Source organism: Sorex fumeus, unplaced genomic scaffold (assembly GCF_029834395.1).
Source record: "Sorex fumeus unplaced genomic scaffold, SorFum_2.1 ptg000029l, whole genome shotgun sequence".
Classification (NCBI taxonomy): Eukaryota; Metazoa; Chordata; class Mammalia; order Eulipotyphla; family Soricidae; genus Sorex; species Sorex fumeus.
Genome location: NW_026606086.1, coordinates 4,946,006 through 4,967,462, shown reverse-complemented (window position 1 = coordinate 4,967,462; position 21,457 = coordinate 4,946,006). Strand labels below are relative to the sequence as shown.

Sequence of the window (21,457 nt, the reverse complement as noted above, 5' to 3'; positions counted from 1 at the left end):
GCACCTCTGGAGAAGACGCACTCTCTCTCGAGCGTGTTACTCCCTCCCTCCTTCCCCTTCCTAAAGGCCTCCAAATAAAATGTTTCTGCTTCATGCTCATCTCCTGAAATGCTTTTCTGCGAGGAGGACAAAGGCCCGGGGGCCTGAGGAGGTCGAGGATCGACTCCCTTTCCCTGAAAAGGGCAACCCCTCACTCCGGCCCAAGACCCTGGGAAGGCCTAGTGGGCGTCATGGGGCTGGCGGGGCTCATTGCACTCAGCAGTGCCAGCGCTCCAGCCAGTCCCGGGGGAGTGATATCTTCTCCTGTGCTTCTCATCAGCCCCCCATGAGGGTCCACTGACTTCAGAGTCATTCCATATTTCAATAGAGAAGTCCACAAGGGGCAGAGAGGCAGGACAGTGGGGAGGGCACTTGCCTTATATCCAGTTGTCCTGGGCTCGATCTCCGTCAGCACAGGGACGTTAGCCGGCCAGGGTCACCCCTGTGCTCAGCCAGGTATGGCCACCCCACCCCACCCTGCCCCCACCCCACCCAAAAATATATATATAACTAGTAAAAAAACTTAAACTAACTAAAGATTAAAAACTATCATACACTAAAGAACTGTTAGAGAAAAAAGCCGCCCGCACGCGGGCAGAAAGCCCAGAGACTCAGATTCACCTGTGTCACACTGCACTCGCAGCTTCAGTACTGAGCTCTGCCAAACAGGCTCGTGCCAGTCTCGTGGAGAGACTGAAAATGGCAGTTGGAGTCTAGAATGTTCTGAGGTAGAACTAGAATTCAGCAAGGAGGAGGGCATCATGGGCCATTCTTAAAGGGGCAGGCGCCACCCTTCGTGATGTCAGTGTCTGGCTGAGGCTCCGGAGGGCTGCCCGGCAGACGTCAGCACTACATGGCCAACGAGCCTCTGGTCCCTGCGGGGCCCAGTTCTGGATCCCCGGGCCCTGTGAAAGTGGTTTCAGAAAACTTTTGACAAATGTTTGTCAGTTACAGATCTCCAACTGAGGTCATTCAGCATCCCCCGAGTGGGACCTGGACCCAGTGACCCTGCCCAGGGCACTCCTCAGGAGCCGGGCCAGGAAATCTGTGAGCCGGGGGGGGGGGGGGGAAGGGGGCGGGCGGGGGGACAGAGCGACAGGGCAGAGGCCCTGAGTTCGAACCTGACAGCCCTGCTCTCTGTGACCCCAGTGCTGTGAGCAACACCGGCCGCACCGTGGCCAGGGAGTGGCCCAGCCCAATAAGGCCTGAGAGCTGTACAGAGGAGTATGGCCTGGCCTGCTCCTGATGGGAGCACAAGCTGAATGAGTGTGGGTCCCCTCGAGGATGAGTGAGCGGGAACCGGGGAGTGGGGGGGAGGTGGGGAGGGCGGAGTGACCTAACCTGGGGGCTGAGGACGGGACATCTGACGGTGCTCAGGGCTGACTCTGATCCAGTCATGGGAGCTCATCCTGGCAGGACCTGGGTGGGAAGGGACATACAGGGTGGGGTGGGGTCAGCCACAGGCAAGGCAGGCTCCTTGGCCCTGGGCTACCCTTCCAGGCAAGGATACCTATTTTCTTACTTTCCTTTTGTTTTTTGGGACACTCTGCAGTGCTCAGGGTTACTCCTGGGTCTGCACTCGGGAATCACTCCTGGCGGTGCTCAGGGGACCTATGGGGTCAGCCATGCACCAGGCAAGCGCCAAGTCTTCATGTCAAGGTGCCCACGAAACACAGTGTGCAACAAAGGGACTCTGCAGAGAACGTCAGGGCCAGCAAACGCTACTTGGAAATCAATCAATTCTGAAAAAACACAAAAAGATGCAAAAGGAGGGGCTGGAGTGAGAGCACAGTGGGGAGGGGTTTGCCTTGCTCACGGCTGACCAAGATTCGATCACCAGTCCTGAGCACTGCAAGGAGTAATTCCTGAGTGCCACGTCCAGCACTGCGGGGCAGAGCCAGGGGAGGGCCGTCAGGGTGAAATCAGCACTTGAGTCACACAGGGTTCGTCATTCAGGAGATGGCATGAATGCGTGCGTTTATTCAGAGCATAAGTACAGACTTAAGTATGTTTCCACAGCCCACCCAAAAGAAGGAAAGGGGATAGGACGTGGGAAAGTGGATGGGACAATGAGCAGAGCCATGCACTGTTGGTCAGCCACCTGGTGACCCTTTCGGCATAATGCTATTGGTCAGAATGACCTGCTTTGATATAGCTTTGACATAACTGCAAAGATTGTGCTGTTCCTCATACACCATTTACAAATCATTTACGAGGGTGCATTTTCCCCAAACTGAAACCTCCTGTACTGGGAAGTTGCCCAGCTTTGAGCAGGACAAAGGGGGAATGAAAAATCAAGCATTCTTTTCCTTGGTCAGTAGGCAACACTGAGCATCACTGAGTGTGACCCAAAAAGCCAAAAAAAAAAAAAAGAGAGAGAAAAAAACAGCGCAAAAGAAAATGTGTTTGAGCCTCACTGTCTCCCTGAGACTTGAGCACTCAATGCTGTGTGTGAGCCTAGTAGAGTCTCCGGCCTGAACAAGCCCCCCCCCCCCCCCCCATGCTCCTGTGTTTGGACCCTGACCCTAAATCCTGTGATGGGACCACGTGTGTCCATGACAAAGACGCTAGCAGGCTCACGCCCTGGAACGTCCCTGCTTCACACAGGCGTGGCACACGGGTCCTGGCCTGCTAGCGGCCGGCAGTGATTCGGCAGGAAGCAGAAGTGTTAGCCTGAACGTGGGTCAAGTCCGTTCCTTCAGCTTGGAGGGGAGGAATGTACAAGAGGGGGTTTTGAGCACTGCCTCACAAGCAGGAGGTCCTGAATCCAAGCCCCCGGGGTCAATCGTGCACCTGCAACAAAGCCGGCACAAACCCGGCAGCTCAGCTGTCCCAGCACCACGCAGGAAGGGGGGTGACCCCATGGGGAGGGCCACCGAGAGAGGAGGGGGACACCACAGAAAGGAGGAGTGAACACAGGGCAGGAGTTGAGGGCTGCAGGGCCGGGAGCACCGGGAAGAGAGCAGCCCTGGGGAGCAGGAGGACACGCAAGCGCCCTTGTCACTGGCCACTCGAGGCAGTCGCACAAGCCGTGTGCAGACCCACGAGGCTGACAGGACGCCAGGGACGGGGAAACCCCAGCAAGGATTTTTCTTTAAGTTTTGGGCCTTGGGGCCAGAAGTCTAGTACAGCGGGGAGGGCATTTGCCTTGCACACAACTGACCCGGGTTCAATCCCGGCATCCCATAGGGACCCCCGAGCACCTCCAGGAGTAAGTCCTGAGTGCAGAGCCAAGAGTGACCCGGGAGCACGTCCAGGTGTGACCCAAAAACAAAACTACAGCAGAGCAAGCAGAAGGTCACGGAAGCTCCGAGCCACGGAAACACCGAGGTTGGTGCCCACTCGCCCCCGCCCCCCGCCAGGTCAGGCCTGCCTGCGATCAAGGTGCCCGAGTGTCTGCAGACAGGATCTGCCTCAGCGGCTCGGTGCGTCATCTCAGCCTATCACCCAACTCGACTGGGATTGACTCTGGTTATCTCCTTGTCTGGTTATCTTGGGCATGTCAGGGGCCAGCCGCCAATCTCCGTCCTCCCACCTGGTCAGGGCGGGATCAGGTGTCAGCAGCTGGGCCCTGAACACCCCACCTGCCCGTCCAAACACAACGCGAGCCCAAAGGCCAGGCTCGCCCCCAACTCGTAGGACACGACCAAGCTAGGGGCCCCGGAGAGCACTGGGCCCGAGGATGGGTCCCAGAGATCCCCAAATCTCCCTTGATCGACGGCCTGGCCCAGCAATCTGCATCAACCACCGGGCCCAAGCTCTTTGCTTTCCTTCTGCTTGCTGAGCGAAACTTGGAGGGGAGGAACTCCAAACTTTTTTTTTTTTTTTTTGCTTTTTGGGTCACACCTGGCGATGCACAAGGGTTATTCCTGGCTCTGCACTCACAGGGGTTACTCCTGGCTCTGCACTCAGGAGTTACTCCTGGCATTGCTCAGGGGAACATATGGATGCTGGGACTCGAACCCGGGTTGGCCACGTGAAAGGCAAACGCCCTACCCGCTGTGCTATCTCTCCAGCCCCGGAACTCCGAACCTTATATAGAAAACAATTTCTATATAAAAACAATGGTATTTCACAATGCCATTTCAGCCATTCTGATTGTTGGGGGGTAAATTCTAAGCAATCATGGTGCATCTTTTGTCGAAATAATGAATGTAATCAATGTAGAGAAGAGTTAGTTAGAAATCATTTGCCTCATAGGCATTGGGTGGGTGGGAGGTGGGGTATATTGGGGTTCTTGGTGGTGAAAAATGAGTACTGGTGAAGGGTGAAGAAGACGGTGTTTGATCATTGTATGACCGAGACTTAAATCTGAAAGCTTTGTAACTTTTCCCACAGTGATTCAATAAATAAATATAAGAAGAAAAAAGAAAGAAAGAAAGAAAGAAAGAAAGAAAGAAAGAAAGAAAGAAAATTATGGAAAATAATGTAAGGTGGAGTTCATGCCCAATTCAATTAGCTAATCAGTGGCTGAATAAATAGCAGTACTCCTACATAAAAACACAAACCATGAAACAAAAATCACTGTACCTGTGAGGCGAGTGCATCAGCAGCCTGATGGCGCCTCCACATTTCCAGATACCCCAAAATTGCTGTTGTGCCTTTGGCCAGACCCCAAAAACTTGGGGCAAAGTTTACCAAGAAAGTAAATGGCCAAAAGTTAGGTATGTGGGAAACACACCCACAAATCACCTCCGGCTCAGCTAGATCATTGGAGGCATGGCCTCTCTGGGTCCTGATTGAACTGCTTAATGACCATGATCCCAGAGACTCAGAAAAAATCTCGAAACCCAGTGGCTTTTGGCAGAAATGCGTCTGGTCCCTGCAGTGCTGGGCCCACGGTTTCGTGCCTTGGCCTGTTCTCTCTGGTGGCACGGTGGCCGCCATCCTCCAGAGGCCACTGGACAGTCAGGCTTGGGACCTCAGTAACAAAACTTGTTGGGCCTCACAGGATGGGGGTGGAGCCAGTCCTGTCCTCCCCGTCCCCAAGAGACCCCAAGTCATTGCCCACGAACGGCCTTTCTGGCTCCTGATCAATTTGCTTAACGACCATGATCCCAGAGACTCAGGAGCAATTCTCGGGAACCCAACAGGTTTTGACAGAAATCCCTCCAGATTTAAGTGTTCAAATGTCAGAATTTCAAAATCGTGCGGCCAGTACTGCAGCCACGAAACATCATATGTTATTCATAACCAGCAATAGAAAACAAATTGTCTACTGTTGCCTTTTCAGCAGATCTGAGTGTTGGGGCAAAATCTCAAATAATAATGGTGGGTCTGGTGTCAAAATATTGAATGTGATCAAAGTAGAGAGAGAGTAATGTGGAAATCATCTGCCCCACTGGTAGGGGGAGGGTGTGGGATGGGGATATACTGGGGTTGTTGGGGGTGGAGAATGGGCACTGGTGAAGGTACGGGTGTTTCATTGTATGACCGAGACTTAGACCTGAAAGCTTTGTAACTGCTCTCACGGTGATTCAATAAATAAAATCATAAAAAGTGAAAAAAAAAGTAAGGTGGAGTTCATGCACAGTTCAATCAGATAATCAGTGGCTGGATAAATAGCCGTACTCCTACATAAAGAGAGAGAGAGAGAGAGAGAGAGAGAGAGAGAAATCCAGAAAAATGCGACAAATCTGTACCCCAAGCACACTTCTCCCCAAACGATCCGTGTTCCCCCACCCGAGATAAAGCCAACAGGCTATGGGTCACATCCTCCTGCCACTGACCCCCAAAACCCGATGCTCACTCCTCCCACCCTAGGGACTGAAGGCACAAACTCCATCTTTGTGTCACGCCATACATGAGACATTTGTCACTAGCACCTGATGACTCATTTCAGAACCCCAACAGAAGCCACAAAGATGGGGAGCACTGTTCAGGGAGCACCATGCAGGGGCTTCTCAGACCTTCCCTCTACCTCTGTCCCCCGCCTGTTCTGGGGAAGATGTATAGACAAATGGCCGGGGGTTGAGAACAGAGGAACCAAGCTGGGAGGAAGCGGGTGCTTGTGTTTTGTTTTCTCTGGTGGCCTCTAACTACGGTTCCTCTTAAGAGACAAAGAAGGCCACAAATAAGCAAACACTCTGACCTCAGTTACCACCCAACCCTGATTGAACGCCAAGATCTGCTCTAAATGAACTTTGAAAGGGCAAGCTAAATCTCTTTCAGGGAAGCAAATAACCTTGGGGGATTATCTGCTCTGGTACTAAAAATGGGGGGGAAAAAGTCTGTTTTGTATCTCTTGAAAAGTTCTATTTCATCCCGCGGTACAAATGCTTCCTCCCAGCTAGAGCTTTGGCTCACGTCTGTCCAGCATTTTCTGGACAGGGAAACACCAGCCCTGGGAGCTGTGGCGTGATGGGCAGCACCACACACCGTTCTATGAGGAAGTTACATAAAAATCAGTCTTTCGTTCCAAACAAAATGTCAGGAGCTGCAGACACAGTTCAAGACTATATATAGCCTGAAGGCACAGGACATATGCAAACGGCATCTATTCAATGTCATCAGCCAGCCCAGTTACCCACCTCACGCTGGCATTCAACTTCAAAATATCCAGATAGAGGAAATTGTCACATGTAAGGGGGAAAAATCAGAGTTAGCAAGAGCTCGAAGAGAAGAGCAAGCCGGCAAACAGGACTGAGAGAAGGTGACCGGAGGTGAGGCAGGTCTCTGGCCTAACCCAGGTCCTAGCCCCAGCTGCCCTGCAGAACCTGCCAGGGGCGACCTCACATGCCTCGGAAGACTCACGGGCACCGCACATGCTATAGAATCCCCCCAACGCCCACAGTCGCTCAGTTATGACTCACACCCGCCCTTCCATGCAAAAGACCCGAAGGAACAAGAATCCCAGGCCGAAGCTTCTAGTATTGGGGCTTGAACGATAGGACAGCAGTGAGGGCATTTGCCTTGCATGCAGCCAACGTGGGTTCGAATCCCAGCACCCCACATGGTCCCCTGAGCACCGCCAGGAGTAAATCCTGAGTGCAGAGCCAGGAGTAACCCCTGTGCATCACCGGGTGAAAAAATTAACAATAAAAATATAACACCGTGGAGATGTGCAGACTGGGGGCGGGGTGCAGAGGGAGACCTCCCAAAGAGTGGCCCAGAGTGAGCATAACATCCCCAAAGATTCCGTAGGATGGGTCCGCCAGGTCTGGGGTGCAGCCTCACACTTGAGTCTAAGCCACCCTGGTCAGGATGTCCAAAGAGTTCTCAGAAAAGGACCAGAAACTCTGCATTGGAGCAGAGTAGAGAGGATGATTCAGGGGAAGGAAAGCATTAGGGGGCATCTTTCGAACTGCTCAAGGGCCCAGGTGACTGTTCAGAGCGGGAACTGTGTCTGCCTGCGGACAGCTAAGCCGACTCCTGCCCAGCCCTGCCCAGCCCCGAGCACCCAAACAAAACATTCATTTTGAAAAACGGCATATTACTACAGAGACACCTCTAACAACTCCCACCCGGCGAGGCTCAGGGGATACCCCTGGCTCAGCACTCAGGAATTATTCTGGTGGTGCTTCGGGGACCATATGTGATGCCGGGGATTGAACTTGGGTCAGCTGCGTGCAAGGCAAATGCCCTCCGAATGTATATAGCTCCAGCCCTTGCAATTCCTCTTTAAAAGCCCCTAGGGTCATAACTGGTGGTGTGTGGGTCCCTCCTGTCCTGAACCCGGGGCTCCCCAGGTGATGCTGGGGCTCTAGCCCTCTGAGCTATCTCCACACCACCCAGAATTCCGTAAGTAAAGTGAAAAAAGTAAAGGCCCTCCCGTTGTTCGTCCATTTGCTCGAGCGGGCCCAGTAACGTCTCCATTGGAGACTTTGTTGTTACTGAGTTTGGCATACCGAATACGTCACGGGGAGCTTGCCAGGCTCTGCCGGGCGGGCGAGATACGCTTGGTAGCTTGCCGGGCTCTCCGAGAGGGGTGGAGGAATCGAACTCGGGTCGGCCATGTTGGCTGCGTGCAACGCAAACGCCCTGCCACTGTAATATCGCTCCAGCCATAATTCCGTATTAAAAAAAATTGTTTACGTTAACCACAGGGGCCGATGGCACAGCGAGGCCCGGGTTCTTTCTCTTAAGGTGCTGCTGAGACCAACATGCTGAGGAGATAGGGTGCCCGGAAATCTGGTGATGCACCTGCGTTCTAGAAAGGTCGTGTCTTGAGACCAGCAGCAGCAGTACCACAAATCAACGCACACACCCAAGAAAGCAGGGAAACGCGGTCACATCTCAAACACACCTACACAAGCTTCCAATGGCAGAGGGCGCAGAGGGCGCAGACAGGCACCGGAAGCTTTGGGGAAGTGCACGGGTTCAGGCTGACTCCCTGGCTTGGCACTGGGGGTGACACTTCGCGGGCTTGGGGGACCGTATGGGGTGCTTGGGAACGAACCCGGGTCTGCCAGGGGCAAGGCAAGTGCCCTACCCACCTTACTATCTCTCTGGCCCTGGTACGCTGTTTTTAGAAGACATTATCAAGCCGATGTGTTTCCCCCTTGCATCTTCCCCTTCATTACAGTATTTATTTTCCCTTTCTCGCTGAGGCTGAGGGTCGCACACTCTAGATGGTGGTTACCCACTTGGGGGGTGGGGGGTCTCACTCGGCCTGCCAGAACTCCAGCCATGCCCAATTTTCCCTATTTCCAGTGAAGAATATGCCATAGGAAAAACATCTGGTTGAAAACTCACATAAATCAATGCTTTTGGGTCTACAGATACTCTTAAGGGACTAAGCATGGAGAAACCTCACCGCACAGAAGAAAGAGCCAGAGTTCTGGCCCGGGCGCCCCTAAGAGCCAAGCTGACACTTCGAATGAGAAATTTTTCAGAAGTGCTCCCTGTCATAAAGATAGTAAACAAAACATATAAAATCATATTTGTAAACAAAATTCCACCTTTCAGAAAAAGACAACATTTAAAAAAGAAAATGTCCCGGGGACCCGACAGATAGTTCACTGCGAAGGTGCTTCCCAGGCATCAAAGAGTCAAATATGGACCCCTGAGGACCGCCAAGAGTAATCCCTGAGCATCACCAGGTGAAGCCCCAAGCAAAAACCAAAGCAAAGCAAACAAATAAATATGTGCTGAAAATAACCAGTAGGAAACAGGCTGGGACGGGCGTGTGGGAGAAACAGAATTTCCCGCACACCCTGCACCCAGCCCTGAGGTCACACTGCAGAACCTCAAGAGTTTGAATGAAAAATGTAAGCAATTTTATTTCTAAAAATGAGAATGTAAGATGAAAGTCTTCAGGTCTTGCCAAGACTCAATCAAGGGGAAAGGCGGGTCACGAAAACAAAATCACTCACAAACCTACGTTTCTTCTGCAGGCACCTGGGCAGCGGCTGCCACTCCTCGAAGTGGGGACCCGGGAGGATGTGCAGAAATTCCTCGATTCTGCGCCAACCAGGCCGGGAGAGCAGCTGGGCCAGCCGCATGCTGAGGGAGGCATAGCCGAGATGTCCGTGGGGTTCTGCGGAGGATTCGAGAGCGACACCTGGAGTCAACCAACTCCTCTCTGCCAATGGGCCATGGGATCTCTTTTTGTTTTTTTGTTTTGGTGGAGGCCATACCCTGCGGTGCTCAGGGCTCCCTCCTGGTGCTGCACTCAGGGATCACAACCTGGGTTGGCCGCATTAAAGGCAAACATCCTCCACGCTGCCATCCTGGATTTGACTTTGGGGAGGAACACAGTGTGCTCCAGCCTACCCTGCTCAGCCCTGCCATCTCCACCCTCTACCCAATTTCCCAATCTCTTCTCTCCTTCTCTCTCTCTCCCCCCCAACCCCGCCCCTACAGCTTTATGGATCAGACCTGGTGGTGCAGAGCTGACGCATGGCTCTGCCCTCTTCCTTCTGGCCTGGCACTCAGGAATCACTCCTGGCATGCACCGGGACCACATGGAAGGCTGGGGAGTGAGTCCAGGTCAGCTGCATGCAAGGTAAGCGCCTTACCTGCTGTGCTATCACTCCGGCTCCCCCAACTTAATTTTTAGTGTGAGAAATGGACACAAAACGAATTAGGCTATAACCAGATCCCACAGCCACAGGAAAATAGAAAAGGCAGGTTGGTGGGTCCAGGTACTGCGACAGCCACATCCTGCAGCACTGGGAGACCATGTGGACGGGAGGGAGCCCAGGGCCCACGCAGGCCACACCTGACACTGCATGGTCCCTGCCAGGGATGTGGAGCTCAGCAAACTGTGCCTTGAAGCCACAAAAGCTAACGATCGTATAGCCGGAGACCTCAACAATAGCAAATCAAGTGTAAAACGTTTCCTGGGTCCAAGCTATACAGTGTGGGAGGCGCTTGCTCAGTGCCCGGCCTCCCCACAGAACCCCGAGGCCTGCCAGGAGCCAGCCCTGAGCACTGGCAGCGGGAAGGGAGGGAACTGGACACCATGGCGAACTCGGAGCTGGAACAGTGAATGCCTGACACTTCTTATCCATAGCTTTATAAGTCACGGTGAGGAAATAAAAAATTGAGGAACAAAACCCAAGTGAGACAAAAGCAACTTCAGAAATACAACAACCAAGGGGTCAGAGTGACAGAACAGTGGCGAGGTGCTTGCCTTGCATGCGGCCAGCCTGGGTTCGATCCCCAGCATCCCATGTGGTTGCCTCAGCCCACCAGAATTGATCCCTTAGCGCAGAACCAGGAGTTAGCCCTGAGCACCTCTGGGTGTGCCTCCCCTTAAAACAAACAAACAAACAAAAAAAAAAAACCCAAAGAAATACAAATACTGATAGAGTGGAGATAACTCCTAAAAAAGATGAAATCAGGAAATCCATCCTTCAAGGGAAAAAGTGATTTTTAAAAACTTCCCCCAGAGTTAAAAAATTCAGCTTCTATCATTTTACTGATTCAGGTTTCAAAAGTGAGCTGAACCCAGAATAAATGAGCAGCAGGAGGGCGCGAGGTTCTAAGGAAGCTGGGGGCCGGGGACTGTGCTCTCATTATCACACGCCTTCCCAGCCTGCTCGGGCTGAACCCGGATTCCCTAGGTGCAGGAGCTAGTGGAAATGCCGCCAACGCCAGCGGCTGGGAGGAAGGAGGGAGGGACAGGGAGTGCAGACGATGACTGGCAAAGGACCTGACACCAGGAGAGGGCCTGGCACCACCTTTCCCCAGGAGCCCACAGCCCACCTGCCGCTTGGCCCCAGGCCCCAGTTACCTCAAAGGCGGCCAAGATGACCTTGGCCTTCTTGCTGAGCACGGCGCCCACGGCATTGAAGTTGCGGTCTAGGATCTCGACGTAGAGCTCCTCAGCTGAGTTCAGCGGCAGCTTCTTGGACTCTGTGGGCAAGTCCTGCCCATCACCCTGCCTCTTTGGGGCGAATTTCTCGGGTGGCAGCTTTACATGACCTGCACGGGAGGGGAAACCCCAAGTGAGACTCCAGAGACTTCCTGTCAGGGGAGAGCACTAGGCTTTGAGTCACTAGATGCGCACGAGCGTAGGACACTCACGCTTTTCACGCACGGCTTCCCTGGCCTGGTCCGCGGGATGCCTCCTGATACTGCCAGCCCGAACCGAACTCAGGATGGGGCCACCCGAGGAAACATGCCCCAGGGCGGCCTAACTGCAGGTCTGTCCTGCTGGCGCGTGCAAGTGCATGCCGTCTATACCGCCATTTCAACAAGCCAAGAGGAGCCCACGATGGGGCAGGAGTGATAGCACAGCAGGGAGGGTGTTTGCCTTGCACAGGGCAGACCCAGGTTCGATTCCCAGCATCCCATATGGCCCCCTGAGCACCGCCAGGAGTAACTCCTGAGTGCAGCGCCAGGAGTAAACCCTGTGCATTGCCAAGTGTGACCCCTGTCACTGTCCTCCCATTGTTCATTGATTTTGCTCAAGCGGGCCCAGTAACATCTCCATTTTGAGACTTGTTACTTTGTTTGCCATATAGAACACGTCACGGGTAGCTAGACAGGCTTTGCCATGCTGGGAAGATACTCTCCAAAAAAGAAAAAGAAAACGAAAAAGAAAAAAACAAGATCCCAGGAATCATCTCAGCACGGAAGTGTGCTTGAGGGCGGGAGACAGCTCCGATGGCTTCTTTCCTTTCTGTTTCCTTTCTCTGATTTTTGGGCCAAACCTGTCAGTGCTCAAGGCTTATTCCTGGCTCTGTGCTCTGGGCTAATTCTTGGCAGTGACTGGGGGAACCATATGCGGTCCTGGGGACCAAACTCACCCTAACTGCTGCACTGCCTCTAGCTCCAAGTTGGTTCCTTTCAAAAAATCATCTCCTCCACTTTCAACACAAATCCCGACGTGTCTACACACAATCAGCTCCACTGCTGTGGGTCCAGAGAGATGGGTCATCGGGGGCACCGCACGCTCAAGTCCAGCTGTCTGTTCCTCTGAGCACTGCCCCATGTGGAACCTGAGCACTGTGGGGTGGGTGCTGAGAATCATAAAGCAACAACAAGAACTCCTGCATCGGAGAATGTGGGGAGAGAAAGTGAACGACGGAAGAAAAATACTTCTCGGATGCTTTCCAAATCCTAAGCCCCTCGGAACAGCCCGGGCACCAGCGTCTGGAGACAGCACGCCACGGTGGCCGCGGGACCCGGGACCTGAGCACATGCTGAGATACACGAGGTCGGCAAGACCTCGCATTCCAGCTCAAAGCAGAGGGGCAGCCGCTGGCCCAGGCAGCCTGCACGCAGCTCCTGCACGGGCCTGCCATCGCCCTCGGTCCAGCCACAGGCGCAGAGCTGGGGAGTTAAGGGGGAGCCCAATTTCCCCTTGTTTTTCAGATTTCTCTTAATGGTTTCTTTTGGGGGGGGTCACACCCAGCAATGAACAGGAGTTACTCCTGGCTCTGCACTCAGGAATTACTCCTGGCGGTGCTCAGGGCACCATATGGGATGCTGGGAATCGAACCCGGGCTTGAGCTCTGTGCAAGGCAAATGCCCTACCCGCTGTGCTATCACTCCAGCCCTCTCCCTTAATTAAATGTTTGATCAGAGGTAAGTGTGTGATGTGAAGAGACTATGAGCTCCCGGAACTCCTTCCCCCCGGAGGCACCCCACAAGACCCATCTCTCACACCTCTACACCCAAAACCCCAGCACCTCTGCCAGATCCATCAAGGGACTTGCGGAAGCACCAAGAGGCGGGGACCCCTCGCACGGGGTGCTCCCGTGCCAGTGAAAGCTCGGAGCAGGAGTCTGGGGAGAGGCTGTGTGTGTGGCATCACCCCCAGCTACTGCCAGGCACAGCCCCGGTAGCCGCAGGGCCACGGACTGGCCCCACAGAGCAGAAAATCACAGAGATCAGCCCCGCAGTCCCTTTGGCACTGCTTATGACTGTCCCCACAAAAGGAAGCAACTTAAGAAGTTATCCTTCAGAACAACTGGTCTAAAACAACCGGAAAAAAACCCCATAATCCTGAAAGAGCAGGAAAACGCTTTGTTGTGTGGAAATGCCTCCATGTGTGGTCCTGTTCTGCTTCCGTGGCCACTGTCACTGAGCCACACATTCACCACTGCAGTGACATACACACTAACACACACGAACCCACACACACACACACATACACACACACACACACACACACCATCGCAATCCACTCTGCGATAACCAGCTTGGCACACTGGACAGACAGCACTGTCTGGATTCGGCCAGCACTCAGCAGCTGTAGGGCTCTGTGTCCCCAGAGAGACCCCATGCAGTTAGGTGCATCCCTGTCCTTCCAGATCCGGGCTCTATCCCCAGGGCTGTTTCCCAAGCCCCCGGCCAGGGCCACTCCTGGAGGCGCCGGAGTTACCCCTCTTGCGGCCTGGGGCTCCCTGTTCTGAAGAAAAGACACGAATCAGACTGTGGGAAACTTCTCAGACTGTATCCCAGCAGGAGATACTCCCGGCTCAGTGCTCACTGGACAGGCAGGAGCGCGGAATGAACCGAGTGCTGGCTGTGCGCCTGGCACTAGCCCCGTGAGCTTTCCTAGCCCCCACTCAGATCTGAAATGCTACAGAATCTAACATCCGGGGCCAAAGTCCCCTGACCTCAGACCCAGGCACCCCTCAGAAACGCTCTATTCCTCACGCCTCCCTGGGCGGCCCGAGCAGCGGGGCTGCACACCGCATGGCCCTCTGCACAAGGCCTTCGCCTCGGTTTCCGCGATGGTGTCCTGACTCGGGCTTGCTTTAACCTTGGGCTGAAAGTCACTCCCTGACATTTTCAAGTATTCTGACTTACCCACAAAGGCCACACCTTTAAAACAAGACACTTTTGAGATTGATTTTACTCAGCTAACCTATTAGTAAATGATGTCGCTTCACTTACTGTTCTGGATGCCATAAATTTCATCGATGAGTCCTTCGTATGTCAGCTGAGTCGCAAGGGGTGTTAATAAATCCACATTTCAATCAAGCAACAAGAGTTTATCAAAATCAGGAAATATTGAATTCTGACTTTCTGTAAACGCTCTCTTCATCCTGATCATCATATTGGCCACTTGCTGGGAACAAAGTACAGAGTCAGGGAGAGCCTTTTTAGCAATGGGCGGATTTTAAAATGAAGCTAAAAGGTGCCCGGCAATCCAAAATTTAAAAATAAGATGGAAAAAAATGGAACAATAAAATAAAACAAGACAGGCCTGAGACAGTATGGTGGGTAGGATGCTTGCCTTGCAGGTGGCTGACACAGGTTCAATTCCTCGCACCACATATGATCCCTCAAACCCTGCCAGGAGTGAGCCCCGAGCACTGCTGGGTACGGAGAGAGTGGGAGGAGGGAGAGGGCGAGAGAGGGAGGGAGAGTAGGGATGGAAAAGAAAAGATAAAGAACAGAAAAGAGAAAAGGAAAGAGGGCTGGGAGACAGCAGAGGGGCCAGGGGTCACGCCTTGCATGCAGACAGACTCATTGTGGTGGCCCGAGCACAGAGCCAAGAGCACTGCGAGGTGGAGCCCCAAACCCCACCCGCAGGAGAGCGGCCTCCCTCCCCGCCCCAGCTCACCCTGGCGCACTCGCCCTTGCCGAAGATCTAGGGGATGGTCCCGTACAGGCCTGCAGCATCATCAGGCCCTTGGTCGCGTGGTACAGGCCCATCTGGTCTCTGTCCAGGTAGCACTCCTGTGGGAGAGGGCCAGGCGCGTGGGCACAGGCTCTGTGAGTCAGCGCCGAGGCCCCAAGGCAGCACCTCTACTGGGGGTGAGCATTGCTGGGCGGGCGTGGAAAGGCTGGCCTCCGCATGCCCGCGTGACCACACAGCAGAACACTCTGGGCTTGTAGAAGGGCAAGCAGCCTCTCCCACATACAGCAGCGAGTGTTACAGGGGACAACAGGAGGGCAGCCACAGTCTCGGAGAAGGGCCACAAGGTCCATTTAACACGCAGACAAAAAAAAAATCTTTGGCCCAGAAAGAGCAAAGAGCACGCACGCGCCCCCCAGGCGGATGGTTCAGCAGGGCTGACAGAGCACACACGGTCCCCAGCGGGGCCTCAAGATCACTCCTGTGCCTCAATCCCTTCATCCAGCAAGCGCGGAGAGCAGAGGAGAAAAATCACGCAATGCGCTTCACCTGCACTCCACCTGATGGGGCAGCACTGTTGGTGCCCATCGCAGGACTCTTTTTTAATTTTTTTCTTTTTGGGTCACACCCGGCAATGTACTGGGGTTACGCCTGGCTCATGCACTCAAGAACTACTCCTAGTGGTGCTCGGGGGACCATATGTGATGCTGGGAATCGAACCCACATCGGCCACATGCAAGGCAAACACCCTACCTGCTGTGCTATTATTCCAGCTGCTCATTGTGGAATCTTTGACACTGTCTAAGGCAGCGGCCAACAGTCGTGCACCCCAACGGCGTGAGGACGAGGGGTGCAGACTGAGGGCGGGGTAGAGAGGGCGACCTCCCAGAGAGCCTGGCCCAGAGTGAGCATAACATCCCCAAAGATCCCGTAGGATGTCTCTGCCAAGTCTGGGGTGCAGCCTCACACTTCAGTCCAAACATCCTGGTCGGGATGTCCAAAGAGTTCTCAGAAAAGGACCAGAAGCTCCACATTGCATCAGAGCAGAGAGGAAGATTCCGTGGAAGGAAAGCATTAGGGGGCCTCTTTTGAACTGCTCAGGGGCCCAGGTGACTGTTCAGAGCGGGAACTGTGTCTGCCTGTGGACAGCTCAGCCGGCTCCTGCCCGGCCTGCCAAGCCCTGAGCACCCAAACAAAATATTCATTTTGAAAAACAGCGTATTACTACAGAGACACCTCTAACAACTCCCACCCGGTGAGGCTCAGGGGATATCCCTGGCTCAGCACTCAGGAATTATTCTGGTGGTGCTTCGGGGACCATATGGGATGCCGGGGATTGAACCTGGGTCACCTGCGTGCAAGGCAAATGCCCTCCGAATGTATATAGCTCCAGCCCTTGGAATTCCTCTTTAACAGCCACTAGGGTCATAACTGGTGGTGTGTGGGTCCCTCCTATCCTGAACTCGGGGCTCCCCAGGTGATGCGGGCTCGGGGGCCTTCGTGGTTCAGGGCGGGAGAGAAGGCGTGAATGCAGCATCCACGGGCGGATGTGGGGCCCGTGGCAAGGACCTGTCTTAGGTCTGTCTGTTGGGATGGCCTTGCCCCGCCCACGCAGGGCCAGGAGCAACCCTGGGTGTGACCGAGACAGCTCCTATCCTCAGCTGGGGTGACCAAGCCGCTTCCTCAACGCTTCCGCACTGCTGACTGGGAAAGGGAGCAGAGAGGCCGCTCCTAGACCTGCAATGGCTCAGATGGAAGGCGAATCCCTAGTCCTGTCACCACACAGGGCCGGGCAGGCCCCTGTCCTGTCACCACACAGGGGCAGGCAGGCCCGTATCCTATTACTACACAGGAGCATGCAGGCCTGTGTCCTGTCACCACACAAGGGCATGCAAGCCCCTCCCTGCTTCATGACTGGGGTGGGGAGAGACCATCGGGGGAGCCCAGGAAGTTCTGGATTCCACAGGCTGAAGCCCAGAGACGTGAGCAAACACACATGGAGCTGGGTGACAGCAGCCCAAAACCCGAGCGAGCCCCAGGTTCTTTCTCTTAAGGTGCTGCTGAGACCAACATGCCGAGGGGAAATGGTGCCCAGAAATCTGGTGATGCACCTGCGTTCTCGAAAGGTCGTGTCTTGAGACCAGCAGCAGCAGTACCACAAATCAACTCACACGCCCAAGGAATGCAGGGAAACGTGGTCACATCTCAAACACACCTGCACAAGCTTCCAATGATAGAGGGCGCAGAGGGCGCAGACAGGCACTGGGAACTTTGGGGCCGTGCACGTGTTCCGGCTGATTCCCTGGCTTGGTACTGGGGGTCACACCTGGCGGGGCTTGGGGGACCGTATGGGGTGCCAGGGAACAAACCCGGGTCTGCAAGGGACAAGGCAAGTGCCCTACCCACATTACTATCTCTCTGGTCCAGTACGCCGTTTTTAGAAGACATTATCAAGCTGATGTGTTTCCCCCTTGCATCTTCCCCTTCATTCCGGTATTTATTTTCCATTTCCCTCCCTTTCTCGCTGAGGCTGAGGGTCACACACTCTAGGTGGTGGTTACACACTTCGGGGGGGGTCCCCACTCTGCCTGCCAGAACTCCAGCCATGCCCAATTTTCCCTATTTCCAGTGAAAAATGTGCCATAGGAAAAACATCTGGGTGAAAACTCAAATAAATCAATGCTTTTCGGTCTACAGATTATCTTAAGAAACTCAGCATGGAGAAACCTCACCCCACAGAAGAAAGAGCCAGAGTTCTGGCCCGGGCACCCCTAAGAGCCAACCTGACACTTTGAAAGAGAAATTGTTCAGAAGTGCTCCCTGTCATAAAGATAGTAAACAAAACATATAAAATCATATTTGCAAACAAAACACAACCTTTCAGAAAAAGACAATATTAGAAAAGAAAAACTCCGGGAGCCAGATAGATATTATAGTGGGAATGTGCTTCCCTGGCATCAAAGAGTCAAATATGGACCCCTGAGGACCCCCAAGAGTAACCCCTGAGCATCATCAGGTGAGGCCCCAAGCAAAAACCAAAGCAAAGCAAACAAATAAATCACTTATCACTTAATCACTTAATCCCCGTTATTCATTGATTTATTCGAGCGGGTGCCAGTAATGTCTCCATTCATCCCAGTTGCGTGCTAGCGTAGCCCAATGGTATCTGTTCGTTCTAGCAACATGCAGAGCCTTAAACCGATCATTTAGGGTCTTGACGAAGAAGTCTGACCATCTTATAGGTGGGCGTCCACGTGATCTTTTGATGTCTCGTGGAATCCAATCAGTAATGGCTCTAGTCCAGCGGTTGTCTGTAAACCTCATTACGTGTCCAGCCCATCTGATTTTTGATGTCTTGGCAAATGAGACAGCATCCCTGAGTCTTGAGCGTTGACGAAGATCAGAACTCCGGATTCTATCTCTCATTTGAGTGAATCGTGATATTCCAAGCATAGTTCTTTCGATTCCTCTTTGAGAGACCCGAATAACGTTCTCATCCTGTTTTCATAGGGTCCAGGTCTCTGAGGCATATGTTAATGCAGGAAGAATAGTGGAATCAAAGAGGTGTGTTCGTAGCTGGAGGTTCTTTGTCCTTTTAGTTATTTCTTCAATGCTCTTGAAGGCATTCCAAGCCGCTCTCTTCCTCCTGCGCAACTCAGGTGCCAGGTCATTCATCATGTTGTTTTCTCGACCTAGGTATATATAACCGTTGCATTCGGAGATGGTGGTTCCATTGAGAGCGAATGGAGCGCCAGGAACAAGGCTGTTTCTCATAAACATTGTCTTCGTAAGATTCATCTGTAGTCCGACCTTTCCACATTCACGGTCAAATTCGTTCAGCATTTGTGCTGCTTGGCTGATGTTTGGTGTTATTAGAACGATGTCATCAGCAAAGCGGAGGTGGTGTAGTTGCCGACCATCTATCTTCACTCCCATGTTTTCCCATTCCATCGTCGCATGATGTTCTCGAGGGTGGCACTGAAGAGTTTTAGTGAAATGGTATCACCCTGCCGAACCCCTCTCTTGATATGGATGAGTACTTCTTTGTAGAATGGTGAGATTTTGGTAGTGAATCCGCAATTGAGCTCACGAAGGATCCTGATGTATTGAGTTTGTACGCCCTGATTGGCTAGGGCTTCCATGACCGCTTCCGTCTCAACAGAATCAAAGGCCTTCTTTAAATCAATGAACGTTAGACAGAGCGGCATCTTGAACTCCCGAGATACCTCAATGAGCTTGGTTATTGTGTGGATATGGTCGATGGTACTGAATCCTTTTCGGAATCCAGCTTGTTCACATGGTTGTCCTTCATCTAGCGTTCTGCTAACCCTATTCAGGATGACTCGAGTGAATAGTTTGTAGATGACAGACAATAGGCAGATTGGGCGATAGTTGCCAATGTCGTGGGTGTCTCCTTTCTTGTATAGTAGTACAGTCCTGCTGGTTTTCCATTGGGATGGAACCTTGCATTCAGACAGGTAGCGTGTGAAAAGTCGAGCCAATGTATTGATGAGTACTGATGGTAAGTTCTTCAGTTGTTCAGGTCTGATCTTGTCTGGGCCAGGTGCTCTTTGTTTCTTTACCGACGAGATGGCATGTTGGATTTCGGAAGGGAGAACATTGGGAACGACATATCCATCATGTGGTATGTGGTATGTGGGCAAGTGGATGTGGCTATTAAAGAGATCTGAGTAGAAGTCATGAATAATCTTCTCCATTGCCCTTCTGGAAGATGTGATAGATCCATCATGATGTCGGAGGGCAGTCATCTTGGTTTTGTAGTTGGTGAAGGACAGGCGGGCATTACGAATGTTTTTCCCAGCTCCTGCTGCATCTACCAGTACTGCAGCTCTCCTGTTTTTGAGGTCATCCTTGATGGCTTCTCTGCACTGTTTTGCCAGTTCGGATGTTCGCTTGTGGTTGCCTGAGGCATGTGCCAAGCCACGTTGGCGAATAAGTTCAAGAGTGTTCGAAGAAAGACGGTTTTTTGTGGTTATTTATCTCTTGGCATTCCTTGCACAATCATGGAGGTGCTGAATCATTCGATCGTATTCCTCATCAATGTTGTCAATGACGGCATCTTCCCATGTTGCCACAATAGAGCCAAAGAGCTCCCAGTTGGTGGTTGTTCTGGGAGTCCTCTTCTTAAACCTTGCATTCTTTTCTCCTCGTTCTGTGAGGTAGAATTTTGCACGAAGAAGACGGTGGTCTGATCCCGTTTGGAATTTTGGGACAACAGCAACATCGGTTAGGCAAAACCGCTGATTGAATATGATGTGGTCTATTTCATTGTGGAACCGTCCATCGGGAGACTCCCATGTCCAACGTTTAGATTCAGCCTTTTGGAATTGTGAGTTACCATGGAAGGTTTTGGTTGACATGATGAACTCAGACAGTCTGTCACCCTGTTCGTTCCATTCCAGGCCATGGGTTCCGATGTGCAGTTCATCGACTGATCTTCTTGGTCCTATCTTGGCATTAAAATCACTGACAATGATCTTGTAGAAGGTGTGATCTTTTTTATTGAACTTCTCCAGCTCCATGTAGAATTTCTCATTTTCTCTTTCACCATAACTGGATGTTGGTGCATAGACAACAAAGATAGAAACTTCCGGTAGTGAGCCACATTTATTCAAGTGTAATCGTCCGATTCGGGTTGTTAGGCATTCGAATGAATCAATGCTCATGACTAAGTTTGTATTGACAAGGATACCAACACCACCGACGCCTCTTTTATCACACGTTCCAAGGAACAGTTCTTCTCCAGTGTCGAAAACAGCATGATGGGATTGATGTCTTCTCGTTTCGGTCAGACCAATGATGTCGTACTTGATCTTTCGCGCTTGTACCATAAGGTCTTCAATGGATGCAGTAGATGCCAGCGTACGAGCATTAAAAGTACAGACAATCATTTTTGTTTTTCTGCGTTTTGGCAGCCTATGTCTGCCTTGGTGTTTTATCAGCCTCTCCTTCTATATCCTTCTCGACTCTGCATATTCAGGGTTAGGGAAATGAGATCCATTTATTACTGGATTTGGCATATCAATTTGGTCTATTTGGCATAGACCACGGATAGCTTGCCAGGCTCTGCCGTGTGGGTTGGATATTTAAGGTACCCTGAAAACTTAGAGAAAAGTCAATAATGTTCGTGGCCGCGCGCTCCCGGGAGCTTGTTGTGATAATCTCTGGATCCTGGCCGTTGTTGGGGTTACACGGCAGTTGGAGGGTGTAACTGTCTAGCTACTGACAGGTCCAGTCCCAAACCGTGCAGGCTTGGAGATCTCAAATAAATCACAAATAAATATGTGCTGAAAATAACCAGTAGGAAACGGGCTGGGACGGGCGTGTGGGAGAAACAGAATTTCCAGCACACCCTGCACCCAGCCCTGAGGTCACACTGCAGAACCTCAAGAGTTTGAATGAAAAATGTAAGCA

The 21,457-nt window shown here is 52.5% G+C and overlaps 1 protein-coding gene across 1 annotated transcript in view; it reads right to left on the bottom strand.

Moving 5' to 3' along the window:
- LOC130024615 (CAP-Gly domain-containing linker protein 1-like) overlaps positions 1-21,457 on the bottom strand; it is a 151,000-nt gene that overhangs the window by 89,313 nt on the left and 40,230 nt on the right. Inside the window, 2 exon segments of the mRNA XM_056115318.1 lie at positions 11,191-11,409; positions 15,054-15,123. Coding sequence (XP_055971293.1) covers positions 11,191-11,409; positions 15,054-15,123 — 289 coding nt within the window.